The sequence below is a fragment of the Amblyomma americanum genome, chromosome 1 (assembly GCF_052857255.1).
Source record: "Amblyomma americanum isolate KBUSLIRL-KWMA chromosome 1, ASM5285725v1, whole genome shotgun sequence".
Classification (NCBI taxonomy): domain Eukaryota; kingdom Metazoa; phylum Arthropoda; class Arachnida; order Ixodida; family Ixodidae; genus Amblyomma; species Amblyomma americanum.
In genome coordinates, this window is record NC_135497.1 from 231,048,084 (window position 1) to 231,074,392 (window position 26,309).

Below are 26,309 nucleotides of genomic sequence, written 5' to 3' on the forward strand. Positions count from 1 at the left end.
ATCTACCTTGGGGAAGGCGCAGAACAGAAGGCGCGCGCGCGCATGCAGCAGCAGTTATTCGAGTGGCAGGCAAGCTGTAGCGCGTAGTCGCGTAGTTTGTCGGCTCGATTGTAGTGCGCGGTGGTGCGGTCTGCGCAGTCCACGGCCGATTATATTAACAGCAATTGTTGGCTTATGTGAAGCGTGTAGTGTTTCTGCCGACCAGCATTTCGACAATGAGCATGGCTAGTGAAGATGAAGACTTTCTTTTGAGCCTGCAGCTTGCGCTGCAAATCACCGAAGAACATGAGTATCACGAGAGTTTGCTGAAATTGAATGAACCGAGCATCGAGAAGCCGGCAGGGACATCTGTGGTACGTGCAGGTTCTAGTGTCGGAAGTACTTTTGCACGTGAAACCAAGTACAGGGGCGATGGAAAGAAACGGGAACAAAGCGGAGACTAGGCACTCCGCTGTTCGTATTTCTTTTCATCACGCTTTTACTTCGGTGGTAGCGAAAAGACACTAGAGTCGTCTGTGATGCATTCTAGGACGACTCTAACGTCTTTTCTGGTAAAAGCGCGATCAAAAGAAATTCGAACCGTGGAACGCGTAGGCGCCGCGTTCGCATTTCTTTCCTTCGCGATAGTACATACGAGCAGAATGTTAACCGTACTGTGTGTCTAATGTATGCATAGATTTTGATGCTTTGTTTACGCTATCATGTCCGAAGCGCACCACATGTCAAAACCACTGAAGGCGTTTGACAAGAAGTCTTTCAGCGTGTGTGTAACTGCGATGGACAAGTGTTGTGGATGGCAGGCAAATCGGCGTTTACCTTTTGTGAGACCGAGAGTGGAACAGTCATTGACTGAGCAAGACGTATTAGGAACGTTTAACAGTGGGAAAACGGGACAAGAACGGAGTAAAACGCAATTTACATGCACAAGCAGCGCTGCTTCGCGTCTTGTGCACATTGCGTTTGAGTAAAGCTGAGATTTGGGCGAGTTGGTAAGCATTCATGGTGGGTGAACAGCGCAACGAAGGCAAGACAAGCGCTGACTAGCAACTGAGTTTATTGAACGAAAAGTGGTAATATATAGTGAACGTAAACAATAAACTACAAAAAAAATGGAAAACGACAAAAGGGGGTGAACAACTTATGCCATGTGCAAGTCCAGATATTGACTTTCCTTGCCACTTAATGTCACAGAAAGGTTGCTGATGCACTTTTCTGCTAGATTATGAATGTGATATGCTTCCATGATTTCTCGGGTCACCTTGTTCTTATGGTAGAACAGCACTGCTGTCTTCTTGTACAGCGGTTCGCATTTGCATTTTTTATATATTTTATTGTTTACGTTCACTATATATTACCACTTTTCGTTCAATAAACTCAGTTGCTAGTCAGCGCTTGCCTTGCCTTTTTTGTGCTGTTCACACACCATGAACACATTGTGTTTCTCTGCCCTGTTCCCACAAAGCGATGAACGTTTCTAGTCACCTTTTGTTATACTGAGAGTGGAACAGACCTAAACTGAGCAGGACGTGTTAGAAACATTTAGCTATGTAAAAACAGGACAGGGACGCAGGGAAACAACTCGCATGCACGAGACGCTGCGGTGCGTCATGCATTTGTTTCTCTGCCCTGTTCCCACAAAGCGTTAAGTGTTGTAGCGTTACTAGTAAAAGTGTGAGTCAAGCAATATTGTTAGTCACGTAGCATGGCTGTACAGTAAAAAAAAAATATGAAGATGCGATGCTATTGCACTTTTTTTTTTTCGCCCACTGTTTGACCACACTTCTTTGTTTCAATAACGGTTGCGTTGCTTCAAGCTTCATTTGAAGGTCGGCGCTTATCCGTGTTCCGTCCTTTTGCGCAGTTAACTGTAACCATACCAACTTGCTTGCCATTTTTAGCACTGCTATAATGAAATTGGAATTTTTTCACTTAGTCTGATTGTCTATGATGCGCTGGTTTGCAGGTATCTCACTCATTACGAAAAGACCTCTCGGTGGTGGATGAATTTTGGGAGCTACACGACCCAAACCCAGACGTGCACAGACTTTTTGTTGAATTTAATGAGGCCTACTTTTATGGCAAGCTGGACCATGTTGCAGTGTGCTGGAGCTGGCGCATGACCCTGTGAGCATGACTTTTTTTTATGCTTTGATGAATTTCTGAATTATTTAGGTTTGCGAGTGCCATGTGGATGCTGTGAGCATTCTGTTGTCTGAATTTACTAAACACAAAACCAAAGTAGCAGTTTTGTTTTTAGGGTGTTGTCCTCTAATATGGCTAATCTGCATTATTTAAAGATTTTTTTAGAAGCTAGTACTTCCATAAATTTCTGTTGACATTGTTCAACAAGCTTTCACTTTTGTACCCAAACTGAAGTACTGATAATGTACTAATTCATTGTTCATTATCAGTACTTATTGTAATCTGAAGGTCCATAACATTTGTCTTCTACGCTTCGCACAGATTGTACACTCATCAACAGACCTGTCGAGCGTTCGAACTCCATGCTGTCTGCACTCAGCAGCACACAGAGCAATGTCTAGGGGCAGCGCCTTGTTCTAGAGAACGTATATCTGATTATGGTCTGAGCATCAGACATGCGCTATCTCGAATCAAGCGCTGCTGCTAGACGTCGCTCTGCGCGCTGCAGCTAGCATTTCTGGATATTAGGGGAGCCTACGACATCGTTATTCAAGAGGATTTGTGGGACATACTGGGCACATTGGATGTTGAAGATAGAGTAATTAATCTTTTAGAAGATATATATAAAGGTAACAGAGTACTTATGAAATGGGAAAAAAATGTATCAGAGCCTATAGAGATACAGTGGGGGCTTAGGCAAGGATGTCCTCTGTCTCCTTTGTTGTTCATGTTGTACCTGCAAGGGTTAGAAACCAAGCTGGAGAGGCGCTTAAGCTCCGTGGGGGGCGGAAAATTAGCGAGCGGACTAGTTTTCAACCTTTCTTTTTTCAGGCAAGGAGAATGGATTAAACAGTCATTACCAGGACTAATGTACGCAGATGATAATGTGGTAATGGCTGACGGCAAGGAAGGTTTGCAGAAGTTGATAGACATTTGTGGTACAGAGGGAGATAGATTAGGTTTCAAGTTTAGTAAGCAAAAATCTGCAGTCATGATATTTAATGAAGAGGGCGCCGAGCATAGAATACAGGAGTTCGGGCTAAAAGTTGTGAATGAGTACAAGTATCTTGGGGTGTGGATAAATAACAGTGCTGAGTATCTGACAGAGCATGAAAAATATGTAATGAATAAAGCTAGTAGGAATGCAGCTGTCATGAAAAATAGGACACTGTGGAATTACAATAGGTATGAGGTGGTAAGAGGGATCTGGAAAGGGGTGATGGTCCCTAGCCTGACCTTCGGTAATGCGGTCCTGTGTATGAGGCCAGATGTTCAAGCAAGGCTAGAAATTAAACAACGGGGAGTAGGGAGGTTAGCTTTGGGAGCACATGGAAATACAGCAAATCAGGGGGTACAGGGTGATATGGGATGAGCGTCTTTCGAGAGCAGAGAGGCTAGCAGTAAGATAGCATTTGAGGAAAGATTGAGAAAAATGGGGAAAAAGCAGTGGGCTAGGAAAGTTTTCAGATACCTGTACATAAGGAATGGGGACACGAAATGGAGAAAGCGAACTAGAAAATTGACAAGCAAATATCAGGACAGCAGTAGGGGGGCAAATCGGCAATTATCGTTTAGGAAAAAAGTCAAAGAAACAGAGAGAGCTCTGTAGAAAACAGGGATGCTGACGAAATTGGCACTGGGAACATACAGGATCTTTAAGCAGGAAATTGCCAAAGAAAATATCTGTGATAATTGTAGGGGATGCTCTTTGTTGTTTGAGGCCAGGACGGGAGTTTTACGGACTAAGACATATAGAGCCAGGTACCACGAGATAGACACGTTGTGCGTTGCGTGCGGAGAGGAGGAGGAAATGGCTGAACACTTGATACTTTTCTGTAAAGGACTTCACCCTACAGTGCAAAGCAGTGGGGCTTAAGGACAGTGAAGGAAAAGTAGATTTTAAGTGGGTAGAAGTAACCAAACGAAGGTTATCTGATTGGTGGCTAAAATCAAGACAAGAGTAAAATTTCACAAGTCATGGCTGGGTGGCTTGAACCACTGCCCAATTTAAAGGGTTCAGCCTTTTCCATCCATCCAGCACAGATGGCACAGAGTTTGGGCGCTCTAGACAGGTCTATGGACGACTTTACAACTGCTAATGCACATTTAGTTATTTTCTGCCTAAACGATGCTTGCAGGTTAAGTTGAATTAGCTATTCAGGGTAGGAGTTACAGCCAGCTATGCAAGTCACTGAGAGCAGCAGCAACTTTCTCGGCCTAAGCATTTTAGCCTTTGCATTGTCTTGATGGCTAGAGCGTGAAGTGAAACGTGACCTTGTGTATGCATTTCAGCTGTGCTGGGTTGTGCCAATATGAAGGGAAGGGTGGACTGTGCACCGTGAAGCTCAGTGAGCCTCTCCTTAAGTTGCGGCCCAGAAAGGATCTTGTGGAAACGCTGCTGGTGAGCACTTGCCTCCATCAGGATGTGTAGACATGAGTGATCCTGCCACCCAGTTTTTTCATTGTGCTTGATTGTAAACTTGGAGCAACTAAGCAGCACACTGTTAGCAGCCGGCTTGCTTTGTTAATGTGACATGCTGTTCAAGTATGCACTGTTTGCTATGTTCAGAAAAAACTAGCAAGGGTTGGGTCATGACTTTCTGCTTCTATTGAAGCATTGATTCAGTCTTGATTTTTTTGTGCCAGGGGTAGTGTGCCATAGCCACTTAGCCACTGCAGCATGTACCTAGTAATATTTTGATGTGTATAATTACAAAGGGGGGGGATGTTAACTTTGCCATATAAAGGATTACAAATGATGGCTAAGTATGGCTGTAAGTAATACAAATGATGATGTAAGTATGGCACAGGCATGGCAGCTCACATGCTCAGGCACCACACTTGCTTCCTTGTGAGATTTTTTTCTGTGACTGTTGACTTTGACTCCATTCAGTGTAACTTTCAAAATGTGTGTATGACTTATTGTCTAGATATACATTCAGAAAAGTCTTGAGTAGCAGTGCAATGTTGTGCTGTCAGGTGCAATCCCCAAATTCTTTAAATACAGTCAAGCCCACTTATAATGGCCGCAGATATAACGAATGCTTGGTTATTGCGAACAGGGGTGGTGCTTCTGTCAAAATATGTATTAGGGCAATGAAAAGGAATCTGATAGAACGAACAACTAAAGAATGAGCCACACTACTCGGTTGCAGCGAACGCCATCTGATTGACTGTCAGGTTTGTGTCGAGCCCACTGCAAGTAAGCTTGACTGTTTTGCATTAGTATACTAATTTACGTGTTTTATTCTGTTATAGCATGAAATGATCCATGCCTACCTCTTTGTGACCAACAACAACAAGGTGTGTTATTTTTTCATTCTTTCGCCTTTTTTTCTTTGTGGAAAAATTGCTAGAAAAAAAAGTGGACAGTGCACATCCTCTCACTTCTGTCGTGTTTTTTTACTTGCCAGCCTCTGCACACCATATGTGGTGCAAAACTTACAATGAAAAAAACCACTGTTATGCATAATATAACCATAGTGCATCATGCTTTGTGTGGGCATATGATAAACATATCTCTGGTTTTCACATCATGCTGGTGACTCTTTTGCTAGTTCCATGGAATGAACTAAATGTTCCATGAGCTCAGTTTGTGGATGCACTTAGGAGGGCTCACCAGCTATGAGGCAACTCAGATGTGAACTTTTTCTGTCGATAGATGGCAGCACTTAAGTACCACAAAAAAGGAGGGAACTTCTATCACCCCTCCAGGTGTGTAAATTCTACCGCGACATCTCCTCGACCGCAACACGCAGGTATTAGTTCTTCCGCGAACAAAAAGCAGGGACCAGAACTTTCTGTGTATATCCTGCCAAACCAGGTAGAGGGAAGCACAAAAGAATAACCCATCTCAAGAAGTGGTGGTCACAGAATGGACCTTTTTCCATTAACCCACCACTCAGCTGCCACAAAGAAAAGTACGTTTTCCGGTTTGGGTCCCCCTAAGCTCCCTTGCACCTTTTCTGCGAAAATACATTTACAATGATAGGGTGGGGTATACAGCCTGTAGTTAGAAGCAGTGTTGGTTTAGCCTAGCCAGTACAGATGAGTGTGAGTCATCTTTTGACACACCTTTGGAACACTTCCCCTTCTGTACTTTGGCCGGCTATTCCGTATTCCGCGTATTCCTCCGTCGCCACACGCAATACAAGCCTGGTGACCGTGTACGAGTGTGGACGCCGATTCGATGACGAGGCCTCTGTGAAAAGCTTTTTGGGCTCTCATTGTTTACGCTGCCAGTGTTTATTTTGCATTGTCTTTGCTGCTGTTGACCTTACTTTTTGTTTAAGCATCCGGCCTATGCTTCTTTGACAAAAGGAATGCCGCGAAACTGTTGTATACTTGTTTGTTCGAGTTCAAAACCGTTGGCGCGCGGGAATATCACTTTGTTATGCGAGATGCGATCAGCGTTATCTAGAGGGAATGCAGCCAGGTGCAACTATTTCAACATTGTTCTGGGTTGTTGTAGTTGTTTTTAGCGCCTTATCTTGAAGGTTTCTCGATGACCACCGAGCACGTTTGTTGCTATCGGCGTCGCCGAATTCTTCAGTTTATTTTTGGGCGATAGTCACTTCAGTAACTAATTTACTGCTGAAATACTTCGTTTCATGTCTCCTTCACTGCATATAATTTCACTACGGAACAAATCAGACTTGGGTAAAAGGGTGAGATGTGTGGTTTGCAAAAGCACTGAGATCATCCTGTTGCTGTCCTGTTACTGGTTTCGTCTGAGCAGATTGGTGTGGTCGGTTAAAATGGCGGAAGAAGAGACTTAGCCCGTCCACAGGACATTACAGGAAAAAGGTCCATTGTGCTGAACACCTAAGCAGTCAGCCCCAAATAAAAGGAAAGAAAAGGAGCTCCTAGCACAGGGCCTTATAACTGGTCTTTTTTCCCGCGTAGCCTTCCTTAAATAGCTACAGAAGGATTTCCTTGAGTGCAGTGACAGCATGTAGCTTACTTTGCCTAGCCTCGTACTATCATTCGCGGCGCCGAACGCCCACCTTCCACTTCTCAGCGCCAAGAAGGCTTTAGTGTTTGGCTTGTTCTAACGGTGGTCATCATCTTGTGGCAGTTTTGTGCGCCATACTTTTGACCCCTGTCTAGACAGCAGTAGATTTGTCTCAAGGGGCTTGAATACCAGCAGGCAACAAGTCAGCAGAAAATGGCATCAAAGAATTTCAGATACGGGAAGCGTAAGCGTGCAGGTGCACTGATTGCGAACACCAGAAAGAGGCAAGCTCTCGAAAACAAAACTCCTACGAGCAAAAGACACTCTTCTCGCTATGGTGGTGACCTTGGCCACCCTGCTGAAGGTTCTTCGTTCCCTGAAGTCAACGAGCACAACCCAAGGCCGGCAGACGTTGAAGCCCTCATCAAAGAATCAGAGCTGCCAGGAAGTGCCCTGTCATCTTCAGCGATGAGCGCAACAGGATCGTGCGACGAAGATATTGCTAATGGAGGTTCCGCGACCATTACAGTAAAGAACGGCAGTGCAAATGCTGGAATTCAAGGGCGGCGGATTGTTAGCCTTCAGTACCTGTTGAGCAGCTTGCAAAAAACCGCCCTCCATGTTCCCTTCAACTGCACTTTAGCGGGTATGGACTGTGTGTCTGAAAGAAAGCAAGGTCTTCGAAGCACGTTGACTCTTGTATGTAAGATGTGCCGAAGGAAGGATGTCATCCACACGGACCCGCCACCTGACGTACAAGCTTCCAGCGGCTGCGGTGATATAAACACATCAGCGGTGTGCAGAATAATGTCAATTGGCTGTGGCTCCTCAAACCTTAACGAACTGCTTACATCTATGAACATCCCAAGAATGTCATCGGACACTTACCTAAAAATAGGGGACAACGTTGGCCACATTATGAATCAAGCGGCATGGGAAGAAATGAAAAGAGCGGGCGCAGAAGAGGCAAGGCTGGCAAGAGAATGTGGTGACATTGACAGTGACGGTATACCCATGATAGCAGTCATCGCAGATGGTGCGTGGTCAAAGAGATCCTACAAGAACAAATAGGACACTTCGTCAGACGTGGTGAGTGCACAAATTTATTTAATTGCCATAGTGGTAAAAACGCTGTATTTTGTACTTGAAATATTTACACTTGTTCTTTCGGCTAATTGGAGAGATATGTAAAAGGCCCGCACTTTCATAACATTTCTCTGAAACTAGTTTCAGTGCTAGCGTCAACGAAGAGGGCGAGTAGGCAGTGATTAGAAATGTGAATACAAAAATGCTGTCAGCGATGTTATGTGTGTTTGAGTTGGCCTTTGTATACGTGAAAACGTACAGTGTTTAATAATTATAATCTTTTTCCGGTTGTTTAGTGATAAATATTTTGTGAAAAACAGAGTATTTGCCTCACACTACAAGCAGGGAGAAAGACTATCGAATATGCATGAAAACAGGGCTATGTACTGTTGTGATCGAAAGGCATCAAACTGCCTAGAGGTAGTTACAAAGTAGCACTTGAGTCGCAGGCATGATAAGCTGAAATACCTATATGTTCTTGTGATTAGCATTGCAGCCAGTGGGGCAGCTTCATGACTAATATTGGTCTCACTCTTTCAGGCTGCTATCGTTGGTCACAGAACTGGAAAAGTCTTGTACCTTGGCATGAAAAACAAGATATGCGCAATGTGTGGTCGGACTCCACAAGATGTCACTCCGAAACAGCATCAGTGCCACAAGAACTGGCAGGGAGGCTCAACGAGCATGGAGCAAGCTATTGTTGTTGAAGGCTTCAAGAAAAGCGTTGAGCTACATGGCATCAAATATACAAAGCTTATAGCTGATGGTGATTCCAGCTCTTACCGATCTATCGTAGCAGCAGCACCGTATGACAACCAGCGGGTTGAAAAAATTGAGTGCAGAAACCACCTACTTCGAAACTACGCAGCAAAAATAAGAGAGATCGCTCAGAAGAAGCGGCTGGAAAGAATTCCTCCTAAATTAAAAAACTATTCTCCAAGCAGCTGTGCACCTACGACATGGAGTTGCAACAGCAATAAAAACTAGGAGCTCTGAAGATGCATCGTTTTTTGAAAAAATAGACAGTCTTGCTCATGGCATAAAAAACGGCCCAAATCATGTGTTTGGAGACCACGCCAAATGCGCTGATTACTTCTGTTCCGGAAGCAAAGCGGGAGAAGAAAATATATTTCCTGAAATAGATCAGAAAGGCATCTTTAAAGAAATTTGTGTTGCCATGAGCAGAGTGGTTGCAAACGCGGCGAGCCTAATAATGGACGTCGATAACATTGCTGCCGAGCATTACAATTCCATTGTGGCAAAATTTGTAGGAGGAAAGAGGATAAACTATTCCTTGAAAGGATCCTACGAGACAAGGTGTTTTGCAGTCTCCTTATCGCTCAACTGCCGAGGAACATATGAGGAAAAAATCGCGAGCAGGATTTCGGGAGGGCAGCTTGGAGGATGCACAGCATCATTTGTGAAGGCATTAACTTCTAGCAGGAATTCAAAGTGAAAGCTACCGAAAAAGACGATATCAACCACTCCATGCTGCCAGCACAGAGAAAAAGAGCGACATATTGGTGCCGATGCTGATTACGCCATATCAGACATGGAGCTCAATGCTTTTCAATCTGCTTCCGACAACTTCCTGAAATCGCTTTCGCTATCAGCAACCAACATCGAAGACCTGCAGCGAGCAATGTCAAAGCAGAGTGGATCCACTCTGTGGAAACGAAAGGCGAAAGAGATTAACAGCATCATTGTTTGGTGCTATTTGTAAAATGAAGCCAACGACCCTTCTTTCCGCGTTGGCCGTATATGCCACGCGTGACGTCCAAATTAGTAACAAAATCAGCCTCTCTGCGCTTGCCCAGAGCGACATCCTGTACAAGGAAATAACTTCTGAAGCGATTCGCTATGGGAGAGACCACGAGTGCTTAGCACTCAAGCAGATCGAGAATGAGTGCAACGTCGTGGTGAACGAGTGTGGCCTCTTTGTTGACGAGGAGAACCCCTTTCTTGGCGCTTCCCCGGACGGACTCATTGGGGAGGACGTTCTTGTTAAAGTCAAGTGTCCGTACTCGGCGAGGGATCTTACTCCTCTGGAAGGAGTTTCCGCCAAAAATATAACTTGCTGTGAGGAAAACAAGAACGGGAGATTGCAGCTGAAGACAATAATTACTGGTGCCAAGTACGAGGACAGCTGAATATTGCTCGCCGTAAGAAGTGCTTGTTTGTGTTGTGGACCAAAAAGGGCATCAGCACTGAGGTGATTTTCAGGAATCAATCGTTTTGGGAGGACGAGATGTTGCCGCGGCTGAAAGAATTTTATGTGTACTGCTTGCTGCCTGAGCTCGTGGACCCAAGGAGGAGCCGTAGCCTTCCAATTCGTGAGCCTGATTACATTCTCGAAGCACAAAAGACTCGCTCGCTCAAGCGACTTTTGAAGGAAACGTCGAAAAACGATGATAGCCAAGAAACCGCCTAGGACACCCATTCCGACTACAGCGCGTACTTCGCCTTTCCTTCTTTCACTGCTTGGCACACACGAACTGCGTTCACTGTGGAGCTAACGCAAGCCAACCTGCGCTACAGTATAGATACCGTCGGACGCCGACCCTGTTCCATCCACAGATGAACGGCCTCACGCAGCGCTTGAACAAAGCCATTGCAGGCAAGCTCGCCATGTACGCCGAAGCTGAACACAAGACCTGGGATGTCTTCCTTTCCTACGTCATGTTTGTCTACTACACCGCAGTTGAGGAGACCAGTCATATATGACACATTTTAGGCTCATTTACGGCAAGGAAGCAACGACAACGCTTGATGCCATGCTGCCAAACGTCACCAGTGAGGACAACCTTGACGTCACCGCCTGCTTGCAGCGTGCAGGAGCTCTACGAGTCGCTCGGCTACGCATTACGGACCAAAAGCAATTCTACGCCTGACGCTACAATCTCCACCGTTGCCATGCACAATACAAGCCAGGTGACCGTGTATGGGTGTAGACGCCTATTTTACGGCAGCCCAATAAAGAGGTATTCTTGATTGGGCTGTTGGCATATTTTCATACAACAGACAATGCGTCTGCCATACTTGCTTGTGCTTCTAGAGAATGACATACCCAAACGCAGCAACATACTTTTTACAAGTGCACTTTTGCCGCTGTTTGTTGTGATAGTAGTGCATCAAGATTGAAACCTCGCAGTTGTGAGTTTAGTTCCTGTCTTGTGTGGTTTTCTTTCAAAGATGCTTTGAAACATCTTCTGAGGAGAGTACATAAACTCACTCAACCACTGCATTTTGTTGTCATGAACATCTTATGCCTTATATAATAATACACTTATACACAAAGCAAAGAACCCACAATCCTGCACGAAAGTTGGTGAGCCCTTCCTGGCGATGTTTTCATGCTCGCGCCCTCCTCTGTTTCATGCTCCTGCGTATGCCGGCGAAGAGGTGGCTATTAGTTAGATTCTTTCAGACGTCGCGCAGCTACTATGGCCGCGGCTAGTCAGCTGCGTCGCTGTGGCGGATCAAGAAGCTTGCCTCCCGGGAAATTGCCATGCGTGTCTGCGAAAGGGTCAGCAGAGGGAACCTTGCCTCCCGGGAAATTCCCATGCGTGTCTGCGATGGGGTCAGCAGAGGAGCAGCAACCTTTTCAATATGCAAAAAGTGATGAGAGGAAAGGAAAAGGCTCAAAAGCCATTCAAATTGAGATTTTGACTACAAATAACTAAGCTTCTGTAAAATGCATTAAAAAAATTCTTGCTGGAGGATACTTCTGAAGCGGCATCCTTTAGCATCCCAGGCATACCGCAACTTTATTGAGAGCCCCTTTAATGTGTTAGCATTAGAACCCCCACTGCAGCGATTTCTGTCCATCAGTGTTGGTCTCTGAAGCCTCCAAGAAAGTTAAAAAGCTTACTATACCTATAACTTCAAATGGGATTCAAACCCATGGTGGCGCAAACAGATTAGCTTCACTTGCTGCTGCTTTAGATCACTTGGCCATCGCCATAGCCTCTCTCCCCACGTATTAAACTGCCAACCTCTCATGCTGCACTCACATTGCAAGCACTAGCTTGCGCAGCTGTGCATAGAGGGCCTAGTTTGACTATTTTGTGTCACTGCGCAAAGAGGGCACCACAAGTTAGTGCGGGCCAGTTCGATTTCACTTTTGGGCACTTTTTCACCTTCTGTGATATGGTATGAGCACATTTTGCATCTTTGCCTTAGCGGAACATTATTCAAAACGAACACTGGATTCACAGGAAAAAGAAGCCTAGATTAAAGAAGGCTATCTGTTTATATTCCAGAAGGGAAGAATGAGATGGCTACTTGCACTTGTTTATGGCAATGTTGTCAACATGCATGCCAGTTCTTTTGAGCCTTTCAAGCATGTAGAATTTTCATTCCTGCTTCTTTTTGTTGCCATGTGTGTTTTGTTTTCTGTAGCATTCCTTCTGTTTCAAATTAAAGGCTATCCTTACTCCCACACTTCCAGTTCCTGCCGTTCGGCCTGCATGCATGTCACTTGTATTTCGTTACTATCTGCGCTTCTTACTGCTCACTGCCATATATGCAGTTACAGTCAACTCCGAAAATTTGGACTCTTGATTGTTCGGTTTTTATTGCGGCACCACGACATGGCACATAGAGCCAATGTATAAGGGCACCTGAAATTCCGGGTGCTCTGCAACTGACTGCTCGAACCTCTTTCGCTCTCGCAGTCAATGCACAAGAAGCCATATAATGTATATTTCCCGCAAGGGTGCGTCTGCAGCTTGCAGGCGTTGGTGAGTGGCGACACCACGGGTTCCCGAGCATCCACAGGGACATCCCCCGCAGGGGGATGATGGATGATGGTGAACAGTGCATCACCACTGACCCGAGCACCCGCGCCTAACCGTGCGTGGCATCGCTGTGTCCGGGGAAAAGGGGATCCTGGTGGTTGAGCCGATGCCAAGCGTTTGGACCTTTAAGGCCCCTCGGCAGAGGCAACACACCACTTTGGCCCCAGCTTCCTTTAGACGGCACCTCCGGCCTGACCCAATCGGTTGAAATCGGCAGTCCCCTTTTCCTGTCCTCCCCTCCGTCTTTCACTTTCCTATCATCTTTCTTACAACTTTTCTGTCTCCTCCTCCCTTCTCGGTTTTTTCGTTTTTCATAGGCGGCAAGGGTTAACCTAGTGTGGCCAACTGCCCTGTGTTGTGTCATATTTGGTTATAGTTAGGGTGTACAGCTGGCATGGGCAGGACTTGCTAGCAAGTTCCTGTCCCGTCCCCTTGTGCTCCATGGTGGGTGGCTGGCACCATGACCGAAAAACTAAATTTTTTTATGGGTCCCCCTCGTTCTAAACCTGATCGCTCTCTAAAAAGAGGGCGGAACGAAGCAGCTGATTTTTTCTCAAAAAAGAGACGAACATTTTCAAAGTTCCACATAATCCACAGTGAAAGTGACGGAAAACGAGCAAGAATAATATCCCCATTCCTTGTGGCAAAATGCTTAACCGATGCCTTGGGCCCTGGCTACAAGGTCTCAAGAATGGCCAGCGGCGACTTACTTCTTGAACTGCGCGACAGCATCCAGTGTTCCAAACTCTCAAACATTGCATCTATAAGGGACATCTCTGTCCCTATAACCCTCCACCGATCTCTAAACACACTCCGAGGTGTAATCTCTGAATCTGACTTTATCCATCTCACAGAAGCCAAAATGCTTCAAGGGCTCATCGACCAGAATGTAATCGACGTTCACCGAATCAAAATCCGCAGGGATAACAAAGAAATAAATACCAAACACATGGTCCTCACATTTAACACCAGTACTTTGGCCGAAACAATCGAAGTTGGATACTTGAAAGTCAATGTCAGACATTATATACCCAATCCCCGCCGATGTTTCAGTTGTCAAAAGTTTGACCACGGCTCACAAAGTTGCCGCGGCCGCAAAACCTGCGCGAAATGCGCTTCGAAAGACCACCATTCTGAGGAATGCGACGTAGAACTGCGCTGCGCAAACTGCAAAGGGGACCATGCTGCGTACTCTAGGGCGTGTCTGTCCTGGAAAAAGGAAAAATAATTACCATAAAGACAAAGGAAAACATTTCATTCAAAGAAGCAAGGAGGCGTTTTGCACTTACCAACACATTCTCTTTCACAGCAAAGCCCAACTTCGCTGATGTGGTGCACGGGGGCGTAGCATCACACTCCGGCACCTGCCGAGGCCGCTTCCATCGAGCCGATGGCGGGGCCCTCTACGCCCCAGGCAGGGACAGTGAAGGCTGCTCTGCCACCCTCAAAGCAGGGAGCGCTGGTTCATGGGTCGGCGTCCCGCAGGACCTCCCCCTGTCAGGAGAGGCCTGAAACTAACACAACCGCGGACCCTTCGCGATCCTCCAGCACCTCTGTGGAGGTGATGGATACAACACCCACTCTGCCTCCATTACAGCGGCAGAACAGCTCTCTTGAGTGGAAAAAAGACAGGCCCCTCATAGCGGGCCCACCACATAAGTAAATCCCCCTTCATTTCCTCTCAAAAACATAAACATGGCTTTTTTAATACAGTGGAATTGCAGAGGACATATGCAGAATTACATTAACATAACACAAATTTTAGGGTCAATGTTACCCATAGTTTTATGTCTTCAGGAGACAAATCTTGGTCCACAACATGTACATATCCTAAAACATTATAAAACTTTTAGACGCGATCGAGAGCAGGCAAATAGACTCTCCCCTCAGGAGGCGTCGCGATTGTTGTTCAAAGCGGCGTCCCTGCTCAAGAAATCAAGGTCAAAACAAAACTAGGCGGTAGCAGTCAGCATCGTCAGCTACAAAACACTAACAATCCGTTCCGTATACATTCCTCCGCGCTTTACATTAAGAGTTCATGACATACAAGAACTGATTGATGAACTTCAGAGCCATGTCTTGTAGTTGGGGATTTTAACGCTCACTCCCCTTTTTGGGGAAGCAAGCGCTGCGACTCTAGGGGGCAAACAATGGAAGATTTTATTCTCTCAAACAATATATGTCTTTTAAACACGGAAAAGGCCACATACTGCTCTCCAACCTCGGGCAATATGAGGTGTTTATATTTGTCTTTTAGTTCTCCATCTGTTTTTAACGATTTTAAATGGAACGTTATCGACAACCCATATGGCAGCGATCACCTTCCTGTATTAATCAGTTTGACATCTGTGCCAGAAATAATCCCAACTAAACCGCGACGTTGGAAGCTGCATTTAGCAGATTGGGAAATTTTTAGAGCACAAGCCAATTTAGAAGATATAGTTTTAGAAAACCTCAGCATCGATGAGATAAATGAAATGTTCACGAATTGTATAATTGATGCCGCACACTTAGCCATTCCTTAGTCTTCAGGAGTGGTGCAGCAAAAACACAGTGTGGTGGACAAAGGAATGCAAGGAAGCAAAAAAACAAAAAAATAGAGCTTGGGGAAAATTCTGCAGGTACCCTACACATGAGAACCTCGTACGTATTAAAAAGGCAAGAGCAAAAGCCCGGTACGTCCGTCGCAGTGCCGAGAAAGCTTCATGGCAGAGTTACATTTTATCTATAAGCTGTCAAGTAACATCAATGAAAATGTGGGAGCAGGTTCGGATATTAAATGGCAACTTCTCACTGTTCACGATTCCTCTTTTGACAACACCTGGCATACAAACAAGCATAGGGGAACAGGCAGACACTTTGCTGCAGTTTCTAGTTCATCTCACTATATGCAGTCCTTCCTGAAATACAAAAGTATTTCCGAAAAACATAGACTTCCAACAAGTGGAGGTGCAAACCAACAATACAACAATTTAATCACTCTCCATGAAATCAATGCTGTACTGTCTGCCGGCAAAAAAACTGCTCCAGGACCCGACCAGATACACTATCAAATGCTTGCCCATCTTTCCCAGGTTGCCATAGAGGCACTCTTGAATTTCTTTAACAAAATGTTCACAGAAGGAAAAATACCTAAAGAGTGGAAGAAAGCCATCATAGTGCCATTCTTGAAACCTAGAAAACCACCAACTTCCCCAAGTAGCTCTAGGCCAATAGCCCTCACAAGCTGTCTCGCGAAATCTTTCGAAAGTGTCCTTAATATAAGATTAACATTTGTCCTTGAATCCCACGAACTTCTTGATGTCCACCAATGCAGTTATAAAAAGGGATGCTCAACAACAGACCATTTAGTTCGCCTCGAAAACACAATAAGAGAAGCTTTTATACACAAACAGCACTGGCTTGTGGTTTTCTTCAATATGGGGAAGGCGTATGATACAACCTGGAGATTTGGGATCCTCCGCGACCTGGGTGACCTAGGCATCCGCGGTAGGATGTTAAACTGCCTCAATGACTTTGCGACCGTTCATTTCAAGTACGCCTGGGATCAACCCTGCCCAGGAGCTTCGTTCAAGAGAACGGGGTTCCTTAGCGGTGTATTTTAAGCACGACATTGTTTATTATAAAAATGAATTCCATAAGTAAACTAATCCCAATGTCCATCGTGTATTCAGTATACATTGACGATCTTCAAATAGCCTGCTCACCCTCAAACGTAGCAACATGTGAGAGAAAAATACAGTTGCCAATGAGCAAATTGGTGACATGGGCAGATCAGAACGGTTTCCAGTTTTCCACGCAGAAAACAGTTGCCGTCCTTTTCTTGCTGAAACGAGGCATACAAGCCGACCCATTCATACACCTGAACGGAACATAGATACCCGTCAAAAATGAGCATAAATTTCTGCTCATAATTTTTGACAAAAAACTCAATTTCCTGCCTCATATTGACGCACTGAAAAAGAAAGCCTCCAGATCCCTAAATATACTCAAAGTACTGTCACATAAACGTTGGGGTGCTGACAGGACATGTCTTTTACAAATTTATCGCTCAGTGGTACGCTCCACCTTAGACTATGGATGTATTGTTTACGGGTCAGCGAGACCTTCGCACCTGAAACGACTAGATCCGATACATAATTTAGGTTTGCATCTTTCCTCTGATGCTTACGGAACGTCGCCCACAAATAGTCTGTATGTAGAAATCAACGAACCGTCACTTACAGATAGAACCATGCTCACATGCTCATGCATTTTAAAAATTCATTCACTGCACAAACACCTATTTTACCCAGTAGTCACAAAGTGCCTATCTAGAACACTGTTTAACAACAAACTGCTCGCTATCAGGCCACTCCTCCTGTGTTTTGAAGAGATGTACCAAAACCTCGGCATACTAGATGCATTACCTGACATTGCTCGGAGACGAGATCCACTGCCTCTATGGTACAATTTTCCTGCAATCTATGTTCTCACTCTTATGCAGCTCCATAAAAAGCAAACTCCGCAACAACATACAGTACAAGAATTCCTTGCACTTGAAGAAAAATACAGTAGTTTCACGCAGTTTTATACAGATGGTTCAAAAACAGACGCTTAGGTAGGGAGCGCAGTGGTCCGAGGGAAGTAGGAGAAAACAGGACGACTTCCACAGTGCTCATCCATCTTCACTGCATAATGGTACGCGGTCTGTGTGGCCGTAGAAAAAATAGAAAACGAGAAGCTTACCAACAGTATTATTTACACACTCACCAGCATAATTACAGCTTTGCACCCTAGAAATGCAGTCACTCCGATTCTTGATGACATCGTACACAAGATTGTAACAGCCATAGCTCAAGGACAAAACAAAGAATTCGACTGGCTTCCCAGGCATGTTGGAATAAGAGGCAACGAGAGGGCAGATTTCTGTGCTGCTAAAGCTCGTGGCAAGGAAATAAAAAAAGTAAATATACCTTTTAAGGATTGCATAAACTTAGTACAGCGTAAATTAAAAGAAAAATGGCAGTCGGAATGGAAAGGCGAAGTGAATAATAAACTACACTTGGTAAAGCCTGTTTTAGGTGAATTTAAATCGTGTGCACCAGGAACGTTTTAAGGATGTGATTTTACGCCGTCTCAAGATAGGTCACACGCACCTTACACACAAGTTCCTGCTAACAAAGCAAGACAAACCTATTTGCGAATGCGGAGATGATCTTACAGTTAATCACATTTTATTTTCATGTGTGCGACTGGACACACTAAGAAAAAGGCATTTTACTCAATTTTGTAATGAATGCATTTCTTTTCATTCAGCACTGCTCTTAAATGATAATGCCATTGTTAACATACATTCTGTTTTTAGTTTTTTAAAAGAAGCAGGGGTACTTGAAAAACTGTAAACCTTGAACCACTGGTTTGCTTTAGTACATGATACACCTCAGCCACTTTCTCATTCCTGAGAAGAAAGCTGAGGCTTTTTAGTTAATTGGTAGGGAACCTCAGGATCCTTGGCCAGCCAAGGATAGCTGCTGAGGCTACCTAACCTTCTCTGCGGCTTTTACCCTTAGCTATTTCCAGATGTCTTCTCTGTTATTACAAGGCAGTTTAATATTTTTAGGCCATCTACACCATCGACGATTTTTCATATTCCTAAACATTCTACAAACAACCTATTATATACCTTGAGCTTGGCGCATGATGGCCTTAGCTGCCTATATGCCATAAAACCCAACACAACACTATCTAATGTATATAGTGGAACCTCGTTAAATCAAACTGCACGGGAGATCGAAAACTTGTTCAAACAAAACGAAATTCAAGCCTAAATGGCGGTGCTGGTATGCTCCGCGAGTCGGCACATTGTGCCCGCATGGTTTCGAATTCGTACCGTTCTTGGACATTGTCCGCTGCTTCAAATTTGGTACAGTAGTTGCAGCTCGCGAAAATCATCTATGCCGAGCCTTTCGTCCCGAACACGGGAAGAGGTGGCAGCGAAGTGTATGGATGGCGTATGGCGTTATGGAGACACGGCGAACATGGAAGAAAATGATGGTGCATTTCAAAGCGAGATGAGTGTACCCACGGCGACACTCAGCGCAGCCCTGATTTTTCTATCGTAAAACCGTGAACAACTGGTGTTTTGTTGACAGGCAATGCACATCTCATTATGCGCAAGCTGCCGCAGCGTGCATATCGCTGGTTATGGTGCCGATTTTGGCTCTACGTAGTCGTTAGGCCTAACCACGAAAAACAACGCCGACGGAGCGCTTGCTTCGGCCGTTTGTCGGTTCTTATCGTTTCGCCATCTTCGCCTTCTCGTCATTGTGGGTCCTTCGTACTGCAGGCGCAGCGCAGTTCCTGCAGCGGCGGGTTCGCTTTCGCATCCATACTTTGTACCAACCCGTGCGTTCGTCGGCGATTTGCCGAAGGCAGTACGGCCATCGTACGCAGAGCTCGTGAAAACGGGTGCCCGCCGTCGTCTATGTACGCGACGTGTGCCGAGATTTAATCATGAGGAGCTTCAGAATGTGCACATCACTACCCCTTCCTCGGGCATGTTGGAAATGGTATAGTGATTTTTTTGGTGAAATTTGATTTTTCGGAAAAATTGGTTTTTTGGTCTTTAAAAGAAATGGCGCAGTAAGTGTCAGATCCCGGTGGACACCCAAACCGCTCCGTAAGGGCAGGAAGGAAGGTCGACGTGAAAGAAAAGAGAAAGAGGTGCCGTGTGGAAGGCTTCGGAATAATTTAGACCTCCTGGGGATCTTTAACGTGCACTGCCATTGCACAGCATACGAGGTGCCGTGTTTCTGCCCTATTTTTTGGACAATTTTGCGGTCCCTAGAGAATCAGAAAAATCAGTCGTCGACTGTAGTTTGAGGCTGAGTTGGGATACAGCATGAGCATTTGCAGTGTCGATTTCAAATTTTTTTGCACATTTCTCATCTCCTTGTACAGTACAATAGCGATGCCATTTCTCACTCACATCAATTGACACCACCATTAGAAAAAACGGTGCCGTTTTTGGTGCTTTTAAGGACTGTTGGCTTCTCTCGTATCATGTTACACCATGTCACTCCTGTGTAGTTTATACAGTAGAATCTCGTTACAACGAACTTCACGGGACCGCCGAATTTAAATCGTTATTTTGAAATATCGTACTGAAAAATCATTATTTTCATGTCAGTAATGCATAACAAGAACTAAAATTACGTACCTTTGCAGCAGATTTACGTGTTGGTAAGTAAATAATAAACGATAACGCTGGGCACAGTTTAACTACAATTTATTGCTTAAAGAAGTCTGTTATCTTCTTCTGGCGAGTAGACGACAAGCGCTGCAGGGCGAACGCCTCTACATCCTCGACCTTCCTGTGCACGTCATCGGGGACATCTTTGCAGTGCTCGAGGAATGATCGGGTCTTCTCTAGAAAGACTAGGACATCCGAACCGGAAACAATCTCTTCCTCTTCGTGTGCTGATCCAGTGTCGGCATCATCTTCGTCGCTACTACATTCTTCTTGCTCACGCACTTGATTCACGATGTCTTCGGTGGTGAGCTCCACGGATGTAGCCGCCGCGCTGTCGCTATCCACATAATTCGAAAGTCGCTGTCCACATAAGTCACTGTCCACGGTAGTTGCCCAGCCGCAGACGTTTTCTTGAGGGAGCCAGCTGCAACTCTCGATGTAGTTTTATGATATTGTCCCGATCTTTGAGCATCGTTGCCATTGTTGACGGTGTATTGTCAAGCTCCCTGCACAAGTCCGCTTGCTTTTTTCCAGCAGCTGCGACAGAATGTCTGCTTTTTCTTTAAACGAAAACTGGTGTCGCTTCTTTTTAACGCGGGGGCCAGGAGAACTCATTGTCAGCGAAGCTAATGCACAACACAATCACAGCGCCGATAACTTTGCAGATCCTAACGTTCGCTGTCGACGTGATGACACTGCGCTGAATAGGCTTAAGACTACTGCGCAGTATGTGACCACATGCTGGATGGACGATAATGGCCTTACCCTTTGTATCGGGCGGCAGCTTGCGCCGCCTAGCCTATATTCATTCAACGCGACACTCGCGTGATGGCGATACCGCTGGGGCTGTATCCGTTGCAACGAGTCCCCCGCGCATAGCTGATGCTTCGGATGATGATGACAGGCGTCAGCTTCAGGGATTTGGTAGGGAACTTCGACGGAACTTCGTAATAACGAACCGTCTTGCGACGAATGCGAGATTAAATTACATACGTTATTCTGAAATATTCGGTAATTTGAAATTCGTAGTACTGAAAGTTTTTACATTGAAAGTATAGGCATTAGGCATTTTGGCGGGGATTTAAAAAAAATTCGTAAATCTGAAAATTTCGTTAATCTGATGTTCGTAGTAACGAGATTTTACTGTATTGCTGTGTCTGGGGCTGGGTGGCTTGGGCCTGTCCGTTGTATGGAGTGTGCATATCATACCCTTCTGTTTTCTCTTGTCACATTTTTTAATGCATGCGTTTTGAAAACTTAATGCATACCAAGTTGATCACCTGATAGTAGAAATGCTACCACGTATATATAAGGAGGTAGGTGGTGGGTGTGGGACATGTGCTCATGAATGTATAATCGTTGGTAGATTGGATATTCAAAGTTGGGAAAGCTCTGTGATTTTGAGGATGCCCTTGCAATATTGACTGCAACTGAAGAGAAACAATGGGTTCAAGCATCTGTCAGAGGCTGTAAAAAGGTACTGCACATGCAGTTGAAATTCTTGATCACATTCTTGGTTCCCTGGGAGTCGAAATCTAAGTGAGCGAATTCCCATTGTACAGCTCTCTAGCTTTTTTCTTTCCGTAATATCTCGCATGCATTGACTTAACAGCAGTTCAGTGCTTTATGACAGAGTGAAAAGGTGAAATGTGCAAGAGTTGACGTGTTCACAGAGTGCATGCAGGCAGTGCATGTAAACACTGATGGCCGATGTCTACGCATCAAGCAGGTTAGCCACAGGGTCTGTGTCATCCCTTCATTCTTCATGCGAAAGATTAGATGGGGCTCTTGATGAATTAATTCAGTCATTTATTTCCAGTTTGGTTTTAGAAGTAGCATTTGAAACTGCAGTTTTTGGTTAATATTTTCTCTTCAGTGATGCTTTTGAGTCTGCCTTACTTTTTCCCCCACTGGTGAAAGGTAGTTATATGAATTTTGATTTGAGTAGAAATGTCGCTCGTCATAGTCACCAGTGACATTAGCATCCATAGCCTTGATAGTTCTTATGGGCTTTCATAAAGAGGAGGACGAAGGTTTAAGATGAAAAGACTTGACAGCTGCCATGTGCAAAGTTGTCTGCCTGGCCTCGCTCTGTCATGCTTGAGTTTTGAAGAGGAGGATATTGTGAAGATAGAATAGACATGCATTCCTGCAGTAGTCTCATCCAACAGTGTAGACTGTGTTTTCATTGAGTAATATATGACACATAAACAATAGTACTCCTTGAAAAACACGGTCGGAACATCATCATCATCATCATCAGCCTGACTACACCCACAGCAGGGCAAAGGCCTCTCCCATGTCTCCAATTAACCCTGTCCTTTGCCAGCTGCATCCACCCTTTGCCTGCAAACTTCTTAATTTCATCCGCCCACCTAACCTTCTGCTCGCCCCCTGCTACTCTTATTTTCTCTTTGAATCCACTCCGTTACTCTTAAGGACCAGCGGTTATCTTGCCTTCGTATTACATGCCCTGCCCAAGCCCACTTCTTGATTTCGACTAGGATGTCATTAACGCGCGTTTGTTCCCTCACCCACTCTTCCCGCTTCCGTTCTCTTAACGTTACACCTATCATTTTTCTTTCCATTGCTCACTGCGTTGTCCTTAACTTAAGCTGAACCATTTTCGTTTCGGGTTGGAACATGTTAGCCCATCTGTTGCCAGTACATTCTTTTGCAAGAAGGGCGAGAAGTCCTCAAGGTAAAATTTTTTTTTGTTGTTGGCATCTTCAGAACTTTTCTCTTTCTTTGCATTATTAGCTCATAAAGAGAGTATCAAGTGCGAAAATGACCTCATACATTTAGTTAAATGCTTAATTTTGTTGAGCGGCCCTTCTGCAGAAGCATTTTATGGCAAAGCACCTGAAAAAATATTTTCAGTACAATTTACAAGGTGAAGATTGAATGCCTTCTCAAGCATAATGTGCATGTTGCTTTCGTATTGCTACAAATAGTACACTTTATATGGCTATATCAGTCTAGCTTTCCAGTAGTGTGATCAAGCATTTCTCCTGTATGGGGAGACTTATCTTTCTCTGTCCAGTGGGCTTTGGTACTCGAGCTGTGGTAACCGCTTGTGTGCTCTGCAAACTGTTCACCCAGCTTCTGACAGCATCAAATATGGCTTTGTGTCCTCTCTTTATCTCTGTGATTGCTTTTCCATCACAAACAACGTTGTTACTGGGAGAAGTATTGATTATTCACGTTAATGTTGCTGTCCTATAGTTTACTGACTGCAACAAAGGCACAGTAATGTGCAGTTCTGTAGGGCACAATCTATAAGCTGTTTGCAACACAAATGACGACATGCTTCTGTATTATCACAGTTTAGCATTGTCATTGATGTCTTTCTTTGGTTGCATTGCATTTGACTGTTGAAACTTGCATAACTAGAAATGTGGGCAGTAGGTTGGGAGTAATTTGTGTGTGCACATGCATACATGGGCACTGCAGATTTATCTGCAATTGACCATTGCCTTTTATAATGCACTTGTTAATTGGTTTCTGTCCTTCTGCATCCTGGTAGTTGTAGCAGCTCTTTCAGGGGCACTGCATAATTTATTGCTTTTTTTTGTGTGTGTATGCGCACAGGATCACAATGCTCACGGACCAGAATTTCATAAACACATGGATCGCATTAACAAAGCCAGTGGAGCAAACATCACTGTGAGTTGGCCTATTTAGTTTCATGGATCTGCCTTGGTTGTAGCATTTGCCTTTGTAGCAACTTGAAGGCATTATCTAATGTTATTCAGTCACATGTGAAAGTGGCCCAGCCTTGTTAAGTGCTGTATAGTATTGCTGAGTTTCAGGTAACATTGCATTATTTCAATGTAGCTTCTACGGGTTCATTAATGCTCTGTTAAACAATGGAGGCATTATGAAGACTATACAAAAGGTTGCGCCACGTTCCCACTTCTGGTGCTTGTTGTGTTGTTCTAAAGACAGTGAAAATATAAACACATTATTTCATGTTTTTTTATCCTGGCCAGGTGTTCCACAACTTTCATGAGGAGGTGGATAACTACCGTACCCACTGGTGGCGCTGTAATGGCCCCTGCCAGCATCGATTGCCATTCTTTGGCATTGTCAAGCGAGCCATGAACCGGCCACCATCTGAGAAGGATCCATGGTGGGCTGACCACCAGCGCAAGTGTGGTGGCACCTTCACCAAGATACGTGAGCCAGACCCCAAAGGTAGTAAGGGCAAGCGAAAGGATGGCACTTTGCCGGTTAAGAATGGTGAGCAGGCCTCGCATTTTGTTTCATTTGCTTACTGTGAATTGGGAGCTTTTGTATTTTCCTGCAAACTGTTTCTGCATGCCTGGCTCTCTTGCTTGGTCATCAACAACTATCTTCCTTACCAACTTTCATAGTGTAGATACCGGACATTATTTTGTAGTGAAATGCTTTATAAATGTATCTTTTTTTTCGTGTAAAGCTGCGAAGAAGCCAAAATTGATGGATGGAGCAGACATCAGGACCCTACTCATACCCCCACACAGTTTCAAGTCAGCAGTTTCTGTACCTGATAGTCAAGGTCACCAAGGCACCCGTCCAAAACATGTCTCAAGTTTTCCTGGCATCATGACGAAGCTGCCCGGTAATGTACATACCCTGTCACACCGTGCCTCTGATATGCAGCAGCCCCAAGTGGCTCCCTACACTGGCGAAGGCCACACGCTTGGTGGTTGTTCCACCAAATCTCGGCTTCTTGAAGAAGGCGCCTCAAGAAGTGTGAGCATTGTGGAATCCAGCTGTGTTTTGGGAGGTGTCTCCAGCCAGATACACAATTTTGAAGCGAATGAAGCAACATCCGGGAGTTCTGCAGTGTCAAGACCTGGCCAGTCATTGAACAAGTGCGTAACTTTGACAGAAGTGAAACCCGCACCACAGAAGCCATCACCTTTAACTCAGCCAACACTGAAAGATTTTCTGGGCCAGAAAACACAGCCTGCAGAGCGAACCAGCAGGAAAAGTAGTGCTGCCAAAATGAAGTTCATAAGGGACCTTCTCAGCTCTGACAGCGAGTCTGATGATGACTGTGTTATAATAGCAGCTGATGTGACAGTGAAAGAGCAAGGAAAGCGCTCTGGAAAGCTGGATGAAGCAAGCACGTCATCGTCATCTTTGCTCACTCATACAGACGTGGGTGCCACAGCAAATGTGAGCGCCGGAAATGTTTTAGCTCTGATTGAGTGTCCTGTCTGTGGGCAATTAATGCAAGAGCAGTTTATAAATTCACATTTAGACATGTGTCTTATTCAAGATGACTGATCAGTTTCCATGGCAAATTGTGCTAATCAGCTGGGAATTTTAGCTGGTTTTATGCATAGTGTGCAAAATAAATATAAGTCTTAAGCTTAGCTATTGTTGACCACCTCTTAAAATTTTTATTGAAGAACAAATAAAAGCTTGTTCACACATGGATGCATCATGTCTTGTAAATAGTATATATAAGGTGCAATTTCGTGAAAGCACTATATCTGTATTGTGCACCTTCGTACAAATGTCACAAGGTGCATGTTTCTCACTTATAGGTGATTGCTCTTCTAAGATCTCTGGTTTATTCATCATCATCACAGAGATGACATTCTATCTGGTTCGTATATTGAAGGGTACAAAAACAAAATTACAAATGCAAGCAAACAATACGATTTTTTTCAACATATGAATATTCCTTCTAGCAAGTTTCAATTCTATGTGTTGAGTGGAATGTAATTTGATTTTTGAATGTTGTTTAAGTAGCTGCTTGCGTGAAGGTACACTTGCCCCAATTATTGTGGCATCACTGAACCTTGTGTTTCACAGGAACAAGTGCTTGCCAGTGACTCCCAACGTCTTCGGGAATGTGGTAATCCTTGTTGGCCGTGACTTGATCAAGTGCACTCCAAAGCTGGCACTGACATAGGCTGAAATTGGCATTGCAAAATCATTTGTATTTAATTATTTACGCTGTGCAGTGGTGTTTTCAGCTCATTTTCATTACTATGCCCATAAGCCTCTTTCAAGGCAAAAACTTTAATGCACTGAGCGCTAGTGCATGCCTGGTGAGTGCAGAAGTGAGAAGACCAGTGTCTCCTAGCATAGAAAG

The 26,309-nt window shown here is 44.6% G+C and overlaps 1 protein-coding gene across 1 annotated transcript; it reads left to right on the forward strand.

The window, feature by feature from the left end:
* On the forward strand, positions 1-25,641 carry LOC144114769 (DNA-dependent metalloprotease SPRTN-like). The gene is made up of 7 exons (XM_077648720.1): positions 1-353; positions 1,964-2,124; positions 4,435-4,543; positions 5,401-5,445; positions 23,807-23,881; positions 24,208-24,457; positions 24,657-25,641. Exons 1-7 carry the CDS (start codon positions 216-218, stop codon positions 25,490-25,492), a joined length of 1,614 nt encoding a protein of 537 aa, XP_077504846.1. The 5' UTR covers positions 1-215; the 3' UTR covers positions 25,493-25,641.
* The last annotated feature ends 668 nt before the right edge of the window (positions 25,642-26,309 follow it).